Source organism: Vulpes lagopus, chromosome 13 (assembly GCF_018345385.1).
Source record: "Vulpes lagopus strain Blue_001 chromosome 13, ASM1834538v1, whole genome shotgun sequence".
NCBI lineage: Eukaryota > Metazoa > Chordata > Mammalia > Carnivora > Canidae > Vulpes > Vulpes lagopus.
This window is the reverse complement of record NC_054836.1, coordinates 36571104-36585139: the sequence shown is the minus strand read 5'-3', so window position 1 is coordinate 36585139 and position 14036 is coordinate 36571104. Positions and strand designations below refer to the sequence as shown.

Sequence of the window (14036 nt, the reverse complement as noted above, 5' to 3'; positions counted from 1 at the left end):
GGGTGGGTAGTGATTGAGAAGAGTGTAAACGGAGACCTCTGCTGTGTTCTTCATGTTCTACTTCTTGTTGGTGGTATGTATATTTTGTGATAATTCATTGAGTTGCATGTTTATGATTTATATCCTTTAGTGAATCCTATACTTCTTTGGAAAGTTTACTTGAAAACTAGAAATGACTGCAAGGATGATGAAGGAAAAGGCTCCATAAGAAGGAAAAGGCACCAGCAGAGACTGCTGGCTCTGAAGAAACCCCGTTCACTACTACACATAAAATTGGCTATTAGGCTATCAAGAGATGAAATGACCTAAATTATATTTATCTAAGATCACAAAACTAGTTAATGGTAGAGCAGGATTGGAATTCAGGTATTCTAATTTTACCATATGCTCAACTTCTTGTAAGAATGTCTCCGGGTGTGTACAGAGGGGTCCTTTTCATCCAGGCACTCGTTACTCTGATCCCCAAAGTGATGAGGTCATATGGGGAAGCAAAAATAGTCACAATATAATATTCACTAAAGAACAAAAACACTCATAAAATTGGTTCTCACTCAAACATTTTTCCTCTGGCTCAGACCAGTTTCTATTTCTGCCAATTCCCAACAACTGCCCTTGTCAATCATTCTTGGTGAGTCTCTACTGTTATGATGTTAAACAAAACAAGTACAATGTAAATCAACTGCAAAGTGAAAACTGAAAAATCACACAAATCTTGCAAAAGATGCAGGATTCCACCAAGTTGGTAAAAGTTCTACTGGAGAATACCCGAATGACATGTAAAGCTATTGACAAAAAGAGAATCCAACAGATTAAGGTCAGTTAACCGCTGTGAAAGAGATCTCTGGTTGTTCACCCAGCTTCTATTTCCCCCTTCCTCCTCAGTAACAATAACAGAATCCTGATTTTTCAGTAACTTTATTTCTAACTTAATAAACAGATGTTAATATAGTCTAACGCTAAGTATAAGAAAGGGATATGAATCAGAAATTTTCAAACCCAAAGAGCTAAGCATCCAGTTTCAGAAAATCACCTCTTCTTTCAAGTAAACAACTGATGCTGCAATCCCGTTGCACCCTATCTACATAAGGAATGAGGCAATGCTTTACCACGCTGGAGTCCACAGGCAAAAACCACATATCTGGAGGGGAGTGGGAGGACTGCTGGAAACAAATGTGAGCACTGGTGAACGGTGTTGGACCTTTAGAAGCCAACACTTGTTAAATGCACCAGTAATTTGAAGTCGTTGGTGTTGTAAATGTAAAACGCTTTACATGAAAGGAACTTGAATGGATACGTGAAAATAGGTATGTGAAAGTAAGTTACACATAATACTAAATTCAGAGGTCCACAGCTACTTCAGCACCAAAGCCAGGAAAGGTTTAAAGGCATTTGGACAGATACCTACTGCATTCATGCACCACGCCAGCAGCTGATGAACAAAGACAAGCTCCCAGCAGCGAGAGTTTGCTTAATGAAACCAGAAGCCTCGTATCTTCACACAAATCTTAAATCCCTGTACCGTTGTCCATATTCTCCTCAGAATCACTGGATAAGCAAACCAGCTTTTGCCATTATTCATACTCACATCCTGCTTTTGTCCTCTTTAAAGACAGGACCACGATCACAAAACAGAAACATTCCCACGTCTCCTTAGATGCGATTATTATTATTATTATTATTATTATTATTGAAATAAAGCTTATAGAATAAAAAAAAAGTAACCAAGTGACTTTGATATGCTCTTTGGTAAAAGACGTCATGGACTTAAAAGACAAACAAACAAACCCCTCTCTAGTCTACATTCTCCCTGTTAAAATCCATTCTCTTCATAACCCACCTTTTTGCCGACGCGGAGACTTTCATTAATGCGCCATACATCAAAGGCAGAACAAAGAGCTCCCCTTAATCACAGAGGCGCACAGGGGCCTTAAAACACTGCGCGGTATTTATTTACCCGTGACTGTGTTTGGCTTTAAATGAACACGTACGGGAGGACTTGTCTTTGACTACCTCCACCGGGTGACACAGAGGAGGGGCGGGGAATCCGTATTTAAGACTAGCTGATTTCAGGCCAGCGATGCTTTCTTTTTTTTTTTTTTTTTTCTCCTCCTTCTTCGGGGTCTTGGGATTGGGCTGTGCCAACGGGCTCCTCCGCACAAGATCTCACGACACCTTGGAGCGGCTCTCCGAGGGAGGGATCCTCGCCTCACAAAGAGATAATAACTAGGGCAGAGCTGTTACACAACCGACACGCGATGCCGAACGCCAGCCCGAGGAGCCAGCCCCCCGGGAGCGTGGCCCGGGAGCCACAGCACCAGCACACGGGGACACGCTAGCGCTCGAGAACGGCCTAACGAGAGTCGCTCCGCGAGCACACCGCGGCTGGCTGCGTGCGGAAAATGGCAGGAAGGGCGAGGACCGCGCAGGAGAGCCGCGGTCCCGCGGGCGCGAGTCCCGGACCCCCTCCCCCCGGCGCCCGTCCCTCCCACAAAGGCGGTACCTGTTTCCGCATGTTATTCATGACGCCCATGAAGCCCGCCAACAATTTAGCTTCTTCTCGAGCAGCAAGTTTCTTCTCGGTCTTCTTCTTGCTGCTCTTCTCCACCCCGGAGGCTGCCATCCTCCGTCAGCTCGGTTCACGCCCGGGGTTGGCCGGGCCGAGCGAGGGGTTGGTCGCACGCTGCGGGCACGCTGGGGCTTCTGTTTACCAAACACCGCGGCCGGGACTGCGGCTGCAGCGCCCTACTGCCGGCGCGGCCACGGCGGAAGGACAAGGCCTGGCGGGCCCCCTCAGAAACTCACCGGGAGGCGACGTCGCGGGCTCGGCGGCGTCCCGACAGAACCGGAGCCGGGCCGAGGAGTCTGCGCACTTCGCTCGCGGAGGGGGGGCGGGGGGCGGGGGCGCTACGGAGGGAGCGGGGGGCGGGGCCTGTGCGTCACAGCTGCGCGCGGCTCCCGGGCGGCGTGACGTGACGTGACGTGACGGGACGCGACGAGGCGAGGCGAGGCGCGGCGCGGGCGTCTTTGTCGCCGCCGGGGGCCGGCGGAATTTCGACTTGCAGCGGCTCCAAGGGCGTGCGTGCTCTTCCGTTTGCCCAAGTCAGGTTGGACGAATTTAGAGTTTTGTAGCGAAATTTTCTTTTCTTTCTTTTTTTTTTTTCTTGGATACGTAGGCGGTAGGACGCAGGAGGATGTCTCCCGTTAGAGTAAGCACCGGAGGAACCGGGTTGGTGTTTTCTTCCCTGCAGCATCAGACACTGGCAAATTGTAGGCGCTCGATGTATATTTATTACGGGATGAAAGATGATCACGTACTGCAAGCGAAAGGCATGATATATGCAACACCAGAGTTATTTACTTGGGATTCATAAAGCAAAAGCACCCAGTCCCGACGGCGTCTCCTTGATGTGGAATGCCTGCTTATTTAGGCTGGTTTACTTGCTGTTTCAGGTGTCAGCTCCAAAAAAAAAAAAAAAAAAAAAAAAAACTTAGTCCAGTTAGTCTTCCCCAAGGATTCTGCCGGGACATGAAGCTCAACCACAGAGCTCATGAAAAGGCCTTTAAAAAAAAAAAATAAAACAAACAAACAAACAAACTATAATAATCTCTTTCCAGTGTATGGTAGTATACAAGATGATTTGAAATGGTACATTATTTTACATTCTGAACATTTTCTACATATCCTCTTAATTTTCTGCCTAGGTCTATGCAGGTATAGACGGAGACATGCTTTACGGGAAATAATTTACACTATTGAAGTATTACTGTGCTTTCTCTTGAGGACAAATGATATACAGTAACTCAAATGAAAGAGCAAGTGGCGTCTAAGCCTCCATTTTTATCAAAGAGTAAGGCATTTATTTATGCCTATGTGCTCTTTATCTTTCTTCTCTTAATCTAGAGGTTCTCAGATTTTCTATTTTAACTAGTTAATGGCTTGAGGTTCTGGAGTGGACCCTGGAGAGAGAAACCATTCGTTCCTCATGAAACGAGAAACAAGGAAAATTTTGTTTACTCTATTAAATGACCCAGAACGCTGAAGAATAGGAGTGTGTTTAAACATTTCTTTTAGGGATGCCGGGGTGGCTCAGCGGTGGAGCACCTGCCTTCGGCCCAGGCGGTGATCCTGGGGTCCCGGGATTGAGTTCCACATCGAGCTCCCTGCATGGAGCCTGCTTCTCCCTCTGCCTGTGTCTCTGCCTCTCTCTGTTTCTCTCTCTCATGAATAAATAAATTTTAAAAATCTTAAAAACAAATTTCTGTTAAAAATTGAAAGGAAGTGGATAAGCCCTTGGGAGACACTAAGGATCCATGATTCAAAGGTAGAAATGTGAGCGATGAAATGGAATACTATTCTGTAACAAGGCAAAAGAAACAAGGAACAGCAATCATCCTACTTGAAACATTTCTTTCACATACTGCAGAATATACCTCATTTTATTCTTCATTCCATTATACTTCACAGTTATTGCCTTTTTTTTTTTTTTTTTTTTTTTTTTTACAATTTAAAGGTTTGTGGCAACACTTGTACTGAGCAAGTCTATCAGCACAATTTTTCCAACAGCATTTGCTCATTTTGTGTCCGTGTGCCACATTTTGGTAATTGTAACAGTATTTCATGTTTTTCATCATTCTATATTTCTTATGGTGCTCTTGATCAGTGATCTTTGACGTTACCATTCTAATTGTTTTGGGGTACCACAAACCACCTTTATATAAGATGGTGAACTTGATAAATGTGTGTGTTCTGACTATTCCACCAATCAGCTGTTTCCCTCTCTCTTCTTAGACCTCCATATTCCCTGAGACACATCAGAATGGGAATTAGGTCAATTAATAACCCTATAATGACCTCTAAGTGTTCAAGTGAAAGGAAGAAGTCACAGGTCTTTCACTTTAAATCAAAAGCTAGAAATGATTAAGCTTAGTGAGGAAGGCATGTTGAAAGCTTGAGATTGGCCCAAACCTAGGTCTCGTGTACCAAACTATTGGCCAACTTAGGAATGTGAAAGAAAATTCTTAAAGGGAATTAAAAGTGTTACTCCAGTGAACACACAAATGGTAAGAAAGTGAAACAGACTTACTGCTTATATGGAGAAAGTTCTAGTAGTATGGATAGAAAATCAAACAAGCCACAGCATTCCCTTAAGCCAAAGCCTAATCCAGAGCAAGCTCCTAACTCTCTTCAATTCTGTGAAGGTTGAATGAGCTTCAGGAATTTTATGCTAACAGATTGGTTTGTGAGGTTTAAGGAAAGAAGCCATGTCCATAACACAAAAGTGTAAGATGAAGTAGTGATGATGTAGAAGCTGTAGCAAGTTATTTAGAAGATCTAGCTAAGATAATTAATGAAGGTGGCTACACCAAACAACAGATTTTTCGTGTAGGTGAAACAGCCTTCTATTGAAAGAAGATGCTATTTGGGACTTTTATAGCTAAAGAAGAAAAATCAATGCCTGGTTTTAAAGTTTCTTTTTTATTTACTTATGATAGTCACAGAGAGATAGAGAGAGAGGCAGAGACACAGGCAGAGGGAGAAGCAGGCTCCATGCACTGGGAGCCCGACGTGGGATTTGATCCCAGGTCTCCAGGATCGCGCCCTGGGCCAAAGGCAGGCACCAAACCGCTGCACCACCCAGGGATCCCTGGTTTTAAAGTTTCAAAGGACAGGGTTACTCTCTTGTTAGGGGCTAATGAAGCCGGTGACTTTAAATTGAAGCCAATGCTCATTTACCATTCTGAAAATCCTAGGGCCCTCAAGAATTATGCTAGATTTACTCAGCTTGTGCACTATACATGGAACAACAAAGCCTGGGAGATGAGACATCTGTTTACAACACGGTTTACTTAATATTTTAGGTGCACCTTTGAGATCTGCTCAGAAAAAAGATTCCCTTCAAAATATGATTTCTCACTGACAATACTCCTGGTCACTCAAGAGCTCTGATGGAGCTGTAAAACAAGGTTAATGTTTTCATGGCTGCTAATACCACATCCATTCTGCAGCCTGTGGATCAAAGAGTAATTGTGACTTTCAAGTCTTATTATTTGAGAAATACATTTAATAAGGCTATAGCTGCCATAGATAGTGATTCCTCTGATGAATTTGAGCAAAGTAAATTGAAAATGTTCTGGAAAGTATTCATCATTTTAGATGTCATTAAAAGCATTTGTAGCTGAGTGAAGTAAGTCAATCAGAGAAGGACAAACATTATATGTTCTCTTTCATTTGGGGAATATAAATAATAGTGAAAGGGAATATAAGGGAAGGGAGAAGAAATGTGTGGGAAATATCAGAAAGGGAGACAGAACATAAAGACTCCTAACTCTGGGAAAACGAACTAGGGGTGGTGGAAGGGGAGGAGGGCGGGGGGTGGGGGTGAATGGGTGATGGGCACTGAGGGGGGCACTTGACAGGATGAGCACTGGGTGTTATTCTGTATGTTGGTAAATTGAACACCAATAAAAAATAAATTTATTTTAAAAAAAGCATTTGTAACTCATGTTTTAGAAAGTATTTCTGAACAATGAGCTACTAAGTAACTTATTCGTTATAGAGCACTTTCCTTTCCAAGAACTATGCTGGGACACCTGGGTGGCTCAGTGGTTGAGTGTCTGCCTTTGGCTCAGGGCGTGATCCTGGTCCAGGAATCGGGTCCCACATCGGGCTCCCTGTGAGGAGCCTACTTCTTCCTCTGCCTATGTCTCTGCCTCTCTCTGTGTCTCTCATGAATAAATAAAATCTTCTAGGAACTATACTGAAATATCTTAAAACATTATTTTAGAGGTGCCTAGATGGCTCAGCCAGTTAAGTGTCTGCCTTTGGCTCAGGTCATGATCTCAGGGTCCTGGGATGGAGCTCCATGCTCAGCAGGGAATCTGCTTCTCCCTCTCTCTCTGCCCCTTCCCTCTCCTGCTTGTGTTTTTTTCTCTCTGTCAAATAAATAAAATCTTTAAAAAAAATTTTTTTTAAAAGAGCATCACATGCTACAGAGAAATCAGCTGTGAAAGGAAGAGTCCATTGAGGCAGCAAACTTCATTGTTGTCTTATTTTAAGAAATTACACAGCCTTTGGCAGCCACCACCCTGACCAGTCATCAACATTGAGGCAAGACCCTCCACCAGAAAAAGATTTTGGCTGGCTGAGAGTTCAGATGATGATTACCAATTTTTGGCAATAAAATTATATTTTTAATTTTTAAAAAAGATTTATTTATTTTTGAGAGAAAGAGAATGAGAGATCATATGCATAAGTTGGGGGAAGGGGCAGCAGGAGAGGGTGAGAGAGAATCCCAAGCAGACTCCCCACAGAGCACAGTCATACAGAGCTCAATCCCAGGACCCTGAGTGGAAATCCAAGAGTCAGCTACTTAACCAGCTGAACCACCCAGGTGCCCCAATAAAAACATTTTAAATTAAGGTATGTATGTTGTTTTTTTTAAGACATAATGCTATTGCACACTTAATAGACTTCAGTATAGTACACAGAGGTTAAGCATGAAACTTTGCCTGATGCCAGTCAAGCACCCCCACTCTTTACTCATTCAACTTTGGGCAAATTGCTCAACTTCTCTTATGCCTCAGTCTCTTTATTTGTAAGAATATAACCTGCCACACAGAACTGATATAAAGATCACAAAAATGTTTAAGTTGGTGCTACCCTGAGACAAATAATATTACTTCACTGAGTTAATAATTTCACTATTATTATTTAATCCAGAATTGCCAAAATGTGTTCCTCAGAATACTAATGCTATGAACCATCCCTACCTCCCCCTGAAATAGGATCCCTGTGAATACAACTTTGGGAAATAAGATAGCTGTTCTTAGGGAAAATCTACAATATATTTGCATATGAAGTGTTTGGCAAAGACTTTGCTGTACCTATTGCTTGAACCTAACCAACTTTGCCACAGTATACTGTCTTTTGAGGCATCGGGTTAGCCCATTCTTATTTTCCATGAATTATTCAATTCTCCATCTACTTATAGTATGCAGCCTAAAGATGCACTTGTTCTATGGGACCTTACTTACACTTGGTACAGCTTATTGGGTCAAAGTTGAACACCTGAACCAAAGGAAGCTAATTAATAAAGTGCTGGGAGGAGCAATTAGCCTCTCTCTGGAAACTGGACTAGCACTTAACAATTCTACAGGGAATATGTACAAGGGGCTCAAGCAGTCATCTTTGGGCCATGTGCATAGATAAGTAGAGTAAGGCAGTCTGCAGACACTACATAGAGAAAAACAAAACAAAACCAGAAACCCAGAGAGAAGTCAAAGGGGAGACCAGGTGGTTTTGTGTGTGTGTGTGTGCGTGTGTGTGTGGTGTATGTGTTAGCGAGAGAGATACAGTGAGGTTTAACTTATGTTTATGAAGCTTCTCTATGTTAAAACAGAGCTCTAAATATAACTTTTTTTTACTGCAATGTAATTTTTTATTGTAGCAATATCCATCTTTTATCCATTTTCCTATAAGGGGACACTTAGGTCGTTTAGACTTTTTTCTATTACCAAGACATAGCTACCCACATATAAATACATATCTCCTTATGCATATGTGTGACATTCTAAGTAAGGTCCAGATGTGGAGTTGCTTAGGGAGGAAATACATATTGTCAGCTTTACCAGGATTTATCAAAGTGTGATTGCACCAGGTTATATTCTTGCCAGCAATGGATAAGCACTCAATAAACTCAGAGCCCCAATTTTTGTTAACACAGCTCATAATCATAAATGTAAGGAACTGGGGGATTTAACTTGACAATTAGTCTTAATTATTTAAGCCATTTTTCCTTCAATAAAGTCAACAAAAATTGACATTTAATGAGAATTTACTGTATCATAATCACTGTAACATATTTTTCCATATCACTCTCTTCGTCTTCATGGCCCTATTAGCTAGGCGTTGATAATTTGGACTTCACAAAAATCAAGAACTTCTCTTCAAAAGTCACTGTTAAGAGAATGAAAAGACAAACTATAGACTGGAAGAAAATGCTTGCAAATTACATATCTGATGAATGACTCTTTTCTAGACTATATACAGAACTCTCAAAACTCAATAGGAAGAAAAGAAACAATATTGGAGGGAAGCAACCAAGCAAATTATTTGAACACTTCACCAAATATATATATAAATATATATAATAATGCTTGTTAGATATATTTAATATATATGTCTAACAAGCATTATCCATCAGGAAAATGCAAAGTGAGAGAGAGAACATGAACAGGGAGAGAGAGATGCAAGGGGAGGGAGAAGCAGGCTTCCCGCGGAGCAGGGAGCCCACACTCTGGGCTCCATCTGATGACTCTGGGATCACAACCAGAGCCAAAGGAAGAAGCCTAACTGACTGAGCCACCCAAGCATCTCCTTGGGAGTTTTTTTTAAAAAGTAAGCATATGCCCACTAGATAAATCACTCACTCAACCTATAGGTATTTACACCAGAGAAGTGAAAGCATGTGCCCTATAAAGATTTATTTAAAAATATTTATAGAAGACTTATGTATAAACCCTGAAACTGGAAACAATTCCATGTTCAACTGGTGAAGATATTAAAAAAAAAGAGTGATATATCCATACATTGGAATACTTTGCACCAATTAAAAGGAACAAATTTGGATACATGCAAAAAATGGATGAATATCAAAATAATTTTGCTCAGCAGAAGAAGGCAGGCAAAAAAAATGCATTGTATGAGTCTGTTTATATAATTCTAGACAATGCAAACTAATCTGTATTGATAGAAAGCGGATCAGTGGTTGCCTGGGCTATGGGTTGGGATCAGGGAGGGACAAAAGGGAAGGATTACAAAGGGGCAAGAAGAAAAATTTGAGGAAGTCTAATGGCGATGTCAGCAAGATGGCTGAATAAGACTTCCCTTACTTATATTCCCTCCTCAATAACGACAATTTGATATCCATTCATGAACAAAAGTGCCTTTGTGAAAGCTGCAGGATTCATTAGGAGATTGTGAAACTCCTATGCAGTCCAAGAATTAGGAGAGCTGTTTTGGGAGGACAGGCCTGCACCTAGACAGCTGACCTACATACTGTAGTCCCATACCTCTGAAGACTTAGCTACAGCCTTGTTTGGCTTTGGTCCTGTTACCAGCACCATACCCCAAGGGATCTGGGAAGGAACTTGCCTACTTGTGGGTTAGGTAATAGCCATACAGCCCTCAGTCCAGGCTGTGAAAACTGAAGTAGCCCTTGAACTGGCTTCTGCCTCCGTTATCCACAGTCCAGGAACTCCTGAAGAACATCGATTTAAGCAATCACTCACAGATGAGAGAGCCTTTGTGGAAGTCCAAGGGTCAAGCAGATGAGATCTAACACACTTTGGAGCCCAAACAAAATTCAAGACTGAATGCGTTGGTGAGGTTAAGAGGAACAGTTTGACTATTTGCATCAACTGTCCTACAAGGCAGTGCAGCTCAGTACTAAGAAAACCCATCTCAGCTCCTGATTTTCCCCCACAGGGGAAATTAAAAGTATGTGAGTGAACACCTAGATTTTCCATCTGTGTAGGATGCTGCCAAAAAGACTCATTTATCCCTAATTCCAATCCAGAGAACTGAGTCAGGAGCTGCATGAGGGTGGTGGTGGTGGTGAGAGGGTGGAAGTGGTGAGTAGCTGGGAGAATAGCAAGCAGGAATCGGGATGACTGTAAGGGACACGGATCCTTTAACCCTGACATGGACTCCATTGGGAGGCTTGCCCATGAACCAGTGGGGATGTCTTGTTTGCAGATCCCCCACAGTTGGCTCACAGGGTACCCCCAGCACTCTCTGTGCCTCACCTACATACACTTATACCCCATGGCCAGGTCCCTGAGCACACTCCCAATAGTAGTGAGAGAAAGCTTTTGCAGACAGCTAGTGAGAACATACAGAAAGCCCAGATCTGTAAGCCTGGGAGAGACCACAAATTTGAGAATTTAGTGCTTCCTTTGGGAAAACATAAGGGAGGCTGTCAACACTTGACCAAGACAAGGCATATGAATTTTTTAAGGATTCTGCCACAAGAGGGAGCAATAGACATGAAGCAAGCATATTCATAGAAGGTCTGAGACAGCCTCAGTATCCCTAGCAGGGCTGATGGAAGGTACGGCTCTTCCAGTCAGTCAGTAAAGACAGGGGAAGGGGACTGCCACTTCAGATGTAAAGATAGCAACACAAAACTTCAAGAAACATGAAAAATCAAGGAAACATGATATCACCAAAGATCACAACATTTTAAAAAATTGTTTATTTTTTAAAGATTATTTATTTGAGAGAGAGTGTGTGAGCACAGGGAGAGAGGCAGAGGGAGAGAATCCCAAGCAGACTCAATGCTAAGTATGGAGCTTGATGCAAGGCTCAATTTCAACCTAAGAACAGAGCCAAAATCAAGAGCTGGATGCTCAACTGACTGAGCCACTTAGTCACGCACCTTTTTTATTTTTTATAATTTTTATTTTTATTTTTTAAAGATTTTATTTATTCATGAGAGACACACACACACACAAAGAGAGAGAGAGAGGCAGAGGGAGAAGGAGAAGCAGGCTCCATGCAGGGAGCCCGACGTGGGACTTGATCCTGGGTCTCCAGGATCAGGCCCTGGGCTGAAGGCGGCGCTAAACCACTGAGCCACCTGGAGTGCCCACCCACCTTTTTAAAAAAGTAGGCTCCATGCTCAGTGTGGGGCTTGGACACACGACCCTGAGATGAAGACCTGAGCCAAAATCAATACTTGGACGTTTAACCAATGGAGCCACCCAAGTGCCCCTCACAACAATTTTTCAGTAACCAACCCCCAAAACATGAAGATCTGTGACTTACCTGATAAAGAGTTCAAAATAACTTTTTTATTTTTTTAATTTATTTTTTAAACATTTTATTTATTCATGAGAGACACAGAGGGGAGAGAAAGAGAGAGAGGCAGAGACATAGGCAGAGGGAGAAACAGGCTCCATGCAGGAAGCCCAATGTGGGACTCAATCCCGGGACTCTGGGATCACGACCTGAGCCAAAGGCAGATGCTCAACCACTGAGCCACCCAGGCATCCCCAAAATAACTTTAAAAAAATATATTTATTTATTCATGAGAGACACAGAGAGAGGGCAGAGACATAGGCAGAGGAAGAACCAGGCTCCCTGCAGGGAGCCCGATGCACGACTCCATCCCTGGACCCTGGGGTCACACTCTGAGCTGAAAGCAGATGCTCAACCACTAAGCCACCCAGGTGTCCCTCAAAATAATTTTTTAAGGAAGCTCAATTAGCCAACAGAAAACACAGAGATAATTCAATGAAATTAAGAAAACAATACATGAACAAAATGAAAAGTTTACCAAACAGATAGAAATCATAAAAAAGAACCAAACAGAAGTATTAGAGGTGAAGAATACAATGAATGAAGTTGGAAAAGTTGTAGCAACAACAACAGAGAACATCAACAACAGAATGGATCAAACAAAAGAAAGAATCTATGAAGTGGAAGACAAGACCTTTGAAATTATCCAGTAAGAGGAGAACAAAGAATGGAAAAGATGGAACAAAATGTACATGAACTATAGGATACTATCAAAAGAAGTGGTCTGTGAATTACCGCAGTCACAAATAGAGAAGAGAGAGAAGAGGGGTTGTGGGGGAGAAGGCTTATTTAAAGAATTGATGGCTAAGAACTTCTCAAATCTGGGGAGAGATTTGGTCACCCAAGGTCATGAAGCTTTATAGGTCCCCCTAAGAATTCAAAAAGATCTCCAAGATCCCTGGGTGGCTCAGCGGTTTAGCGCCTGCCTTCGGCCCAGGGCGTGATCCTGGAGTCCTGGGATCAGGTTCGCATCGGGCTCCCTGTGTAGAGCCTGCTTCTCCCTCTGCCTGTGCCTGTGCCTCTGCCTCTCATGAATAAATAAATAAAATCTTTAAAAAACAAAACAAAAAAACAAGACAAAACAAAAAGATCTCCAAGACGCAGTGTAATAAAAGTGTCAAAAATCAAAAATAAAGAGACTATCTTAAAAGTGGCAGGGAAAAAGAAACTTGTCTCTTACAAGGGAACTCTCATAAGTCTATCATCAGATTTCTCAGCAGAAATTTAATCTAAATTTAAGTAGATGTAAAGTAATTAAAAAAAATAAAGTAATTTAATTTAATCTAAATTTAAGTAGATTAGATTATCTAATCAAAAGGCATAAAGTGGCTGAATGGATGAAAAAGCAAGACTGGACAATATACTACCTACAAGAAACTCACTTCATTTTTAAGGACACACATAAGCTCAAAGAAAAGGGTTGTAAAAAAATTCTGTGCAGATGAAGCCAAAAGAATACAGGGTTAGCTGTACTTATTATATCAGATTTGGTCACCCAAGGTCATAAAGCTTTGTAGGTCCCCCTAAGAATTCAATTCAAAAAGATCTCCAAGACACAGTGTAATAAAATTGTCAAAAATTAAAAAAAAAAAAAAGAGACTATCTTAAAAGTGGCAGGAAAAAAGAAACTTGTCTCTTACAAGGGAACCCCCATAAGTCTATCAGCAGATTTCTTAGCAGCAATCTTAAAATAGCAAGTAGGATGATATATTCAAAGAGCTGAAAGAAAAAAACCTGCCATCCAAGAATACTTTATCCAGCAAAGTCCTCCTTTAGAAATGAAGGACATAAAGACTCTTAGACAAACAAAAACAGGGAGTTCATCATTACTAGACTTGCCTTGCAAGAAATGCTGCAAGGAATTTTTCAAGATGAAATGAAAGGATGCTAATTGCTAATTGGTAACATGTGAAAATATACAGCATGCAGGTAAAGGTAAGTATGTAGTCAAATTCAGAATTCAATTCAGAATATTCTAATAGGATAATACAGTGATGTGTTTACCATTTAACTCTCGTAAAAAGGTTAAAGGATAAAAGTATTAAAAATAACTATAGCTACAATAATTTGCTAATGAATAAACAATATAAGAAATATGTGACATCAAAAACATTAAAGGCTAAAAGGGTAGAGTTTTGCAGAAGTGGGATTCCTGAATCATATGGTGGTTCTATTT

General features: G+C 41.6%; 2 protein-coding genes across 7 annotated transcripts in view; one reads left to right on the top strand and one right to left on the bottom strand.

Moving 5' to 3' along the window:
* KLHL7 (kelch like family member 7) overlaps positions 1-2891 on the bottom strand; it is a 67324-nt gene extending 64433 nt beyond the window's left edge. For 2 of the 5 annotated variants that reach the window (XM_041727796.1, XM_041727795.1), the window contains exon 1: positions 2501-2845. Coding sequence is in view for 1 of the 5 variants with exons in the window: in XM_041727795.1 (XP_041583729.1) it covers positions 2501-2620 (120 nt within the window). In the remaining 4 variants the exon portion in view is untranslated. Of the gene's footprint in view, positions 1-1837; positions 2455-2500 lie in introns of those variants that run through there. The other 3 variants (XM_041727797.1, XM_041727799.1, XM_041727798.1) reach the window with 2 other exon arrangements.
* A 96-nt stretch (positions 2892-2987) lies between these two features.
* Positions 2988-14036, top strand: part of LOC121474719 (COP9 signalosome complex subunit 9-like) — a 42240-nt gene continuing 31191 nt past the window's right edge. Inside the window, exons 1-2 of one of the 2 annotated variants that reach the window (XR_005983494.1) lie at positions 2992-3104; positions 4073-4132. The gene's annotated coding sequence lies outside the window, so the exon portion shown is untranslated. Of the gene's footprint in view, positions 3105-4072; positions 4133-14036 lie in introns of those variants that run through there. The other variant, XM_041727801.1, reaches the window with a different exon arrangement.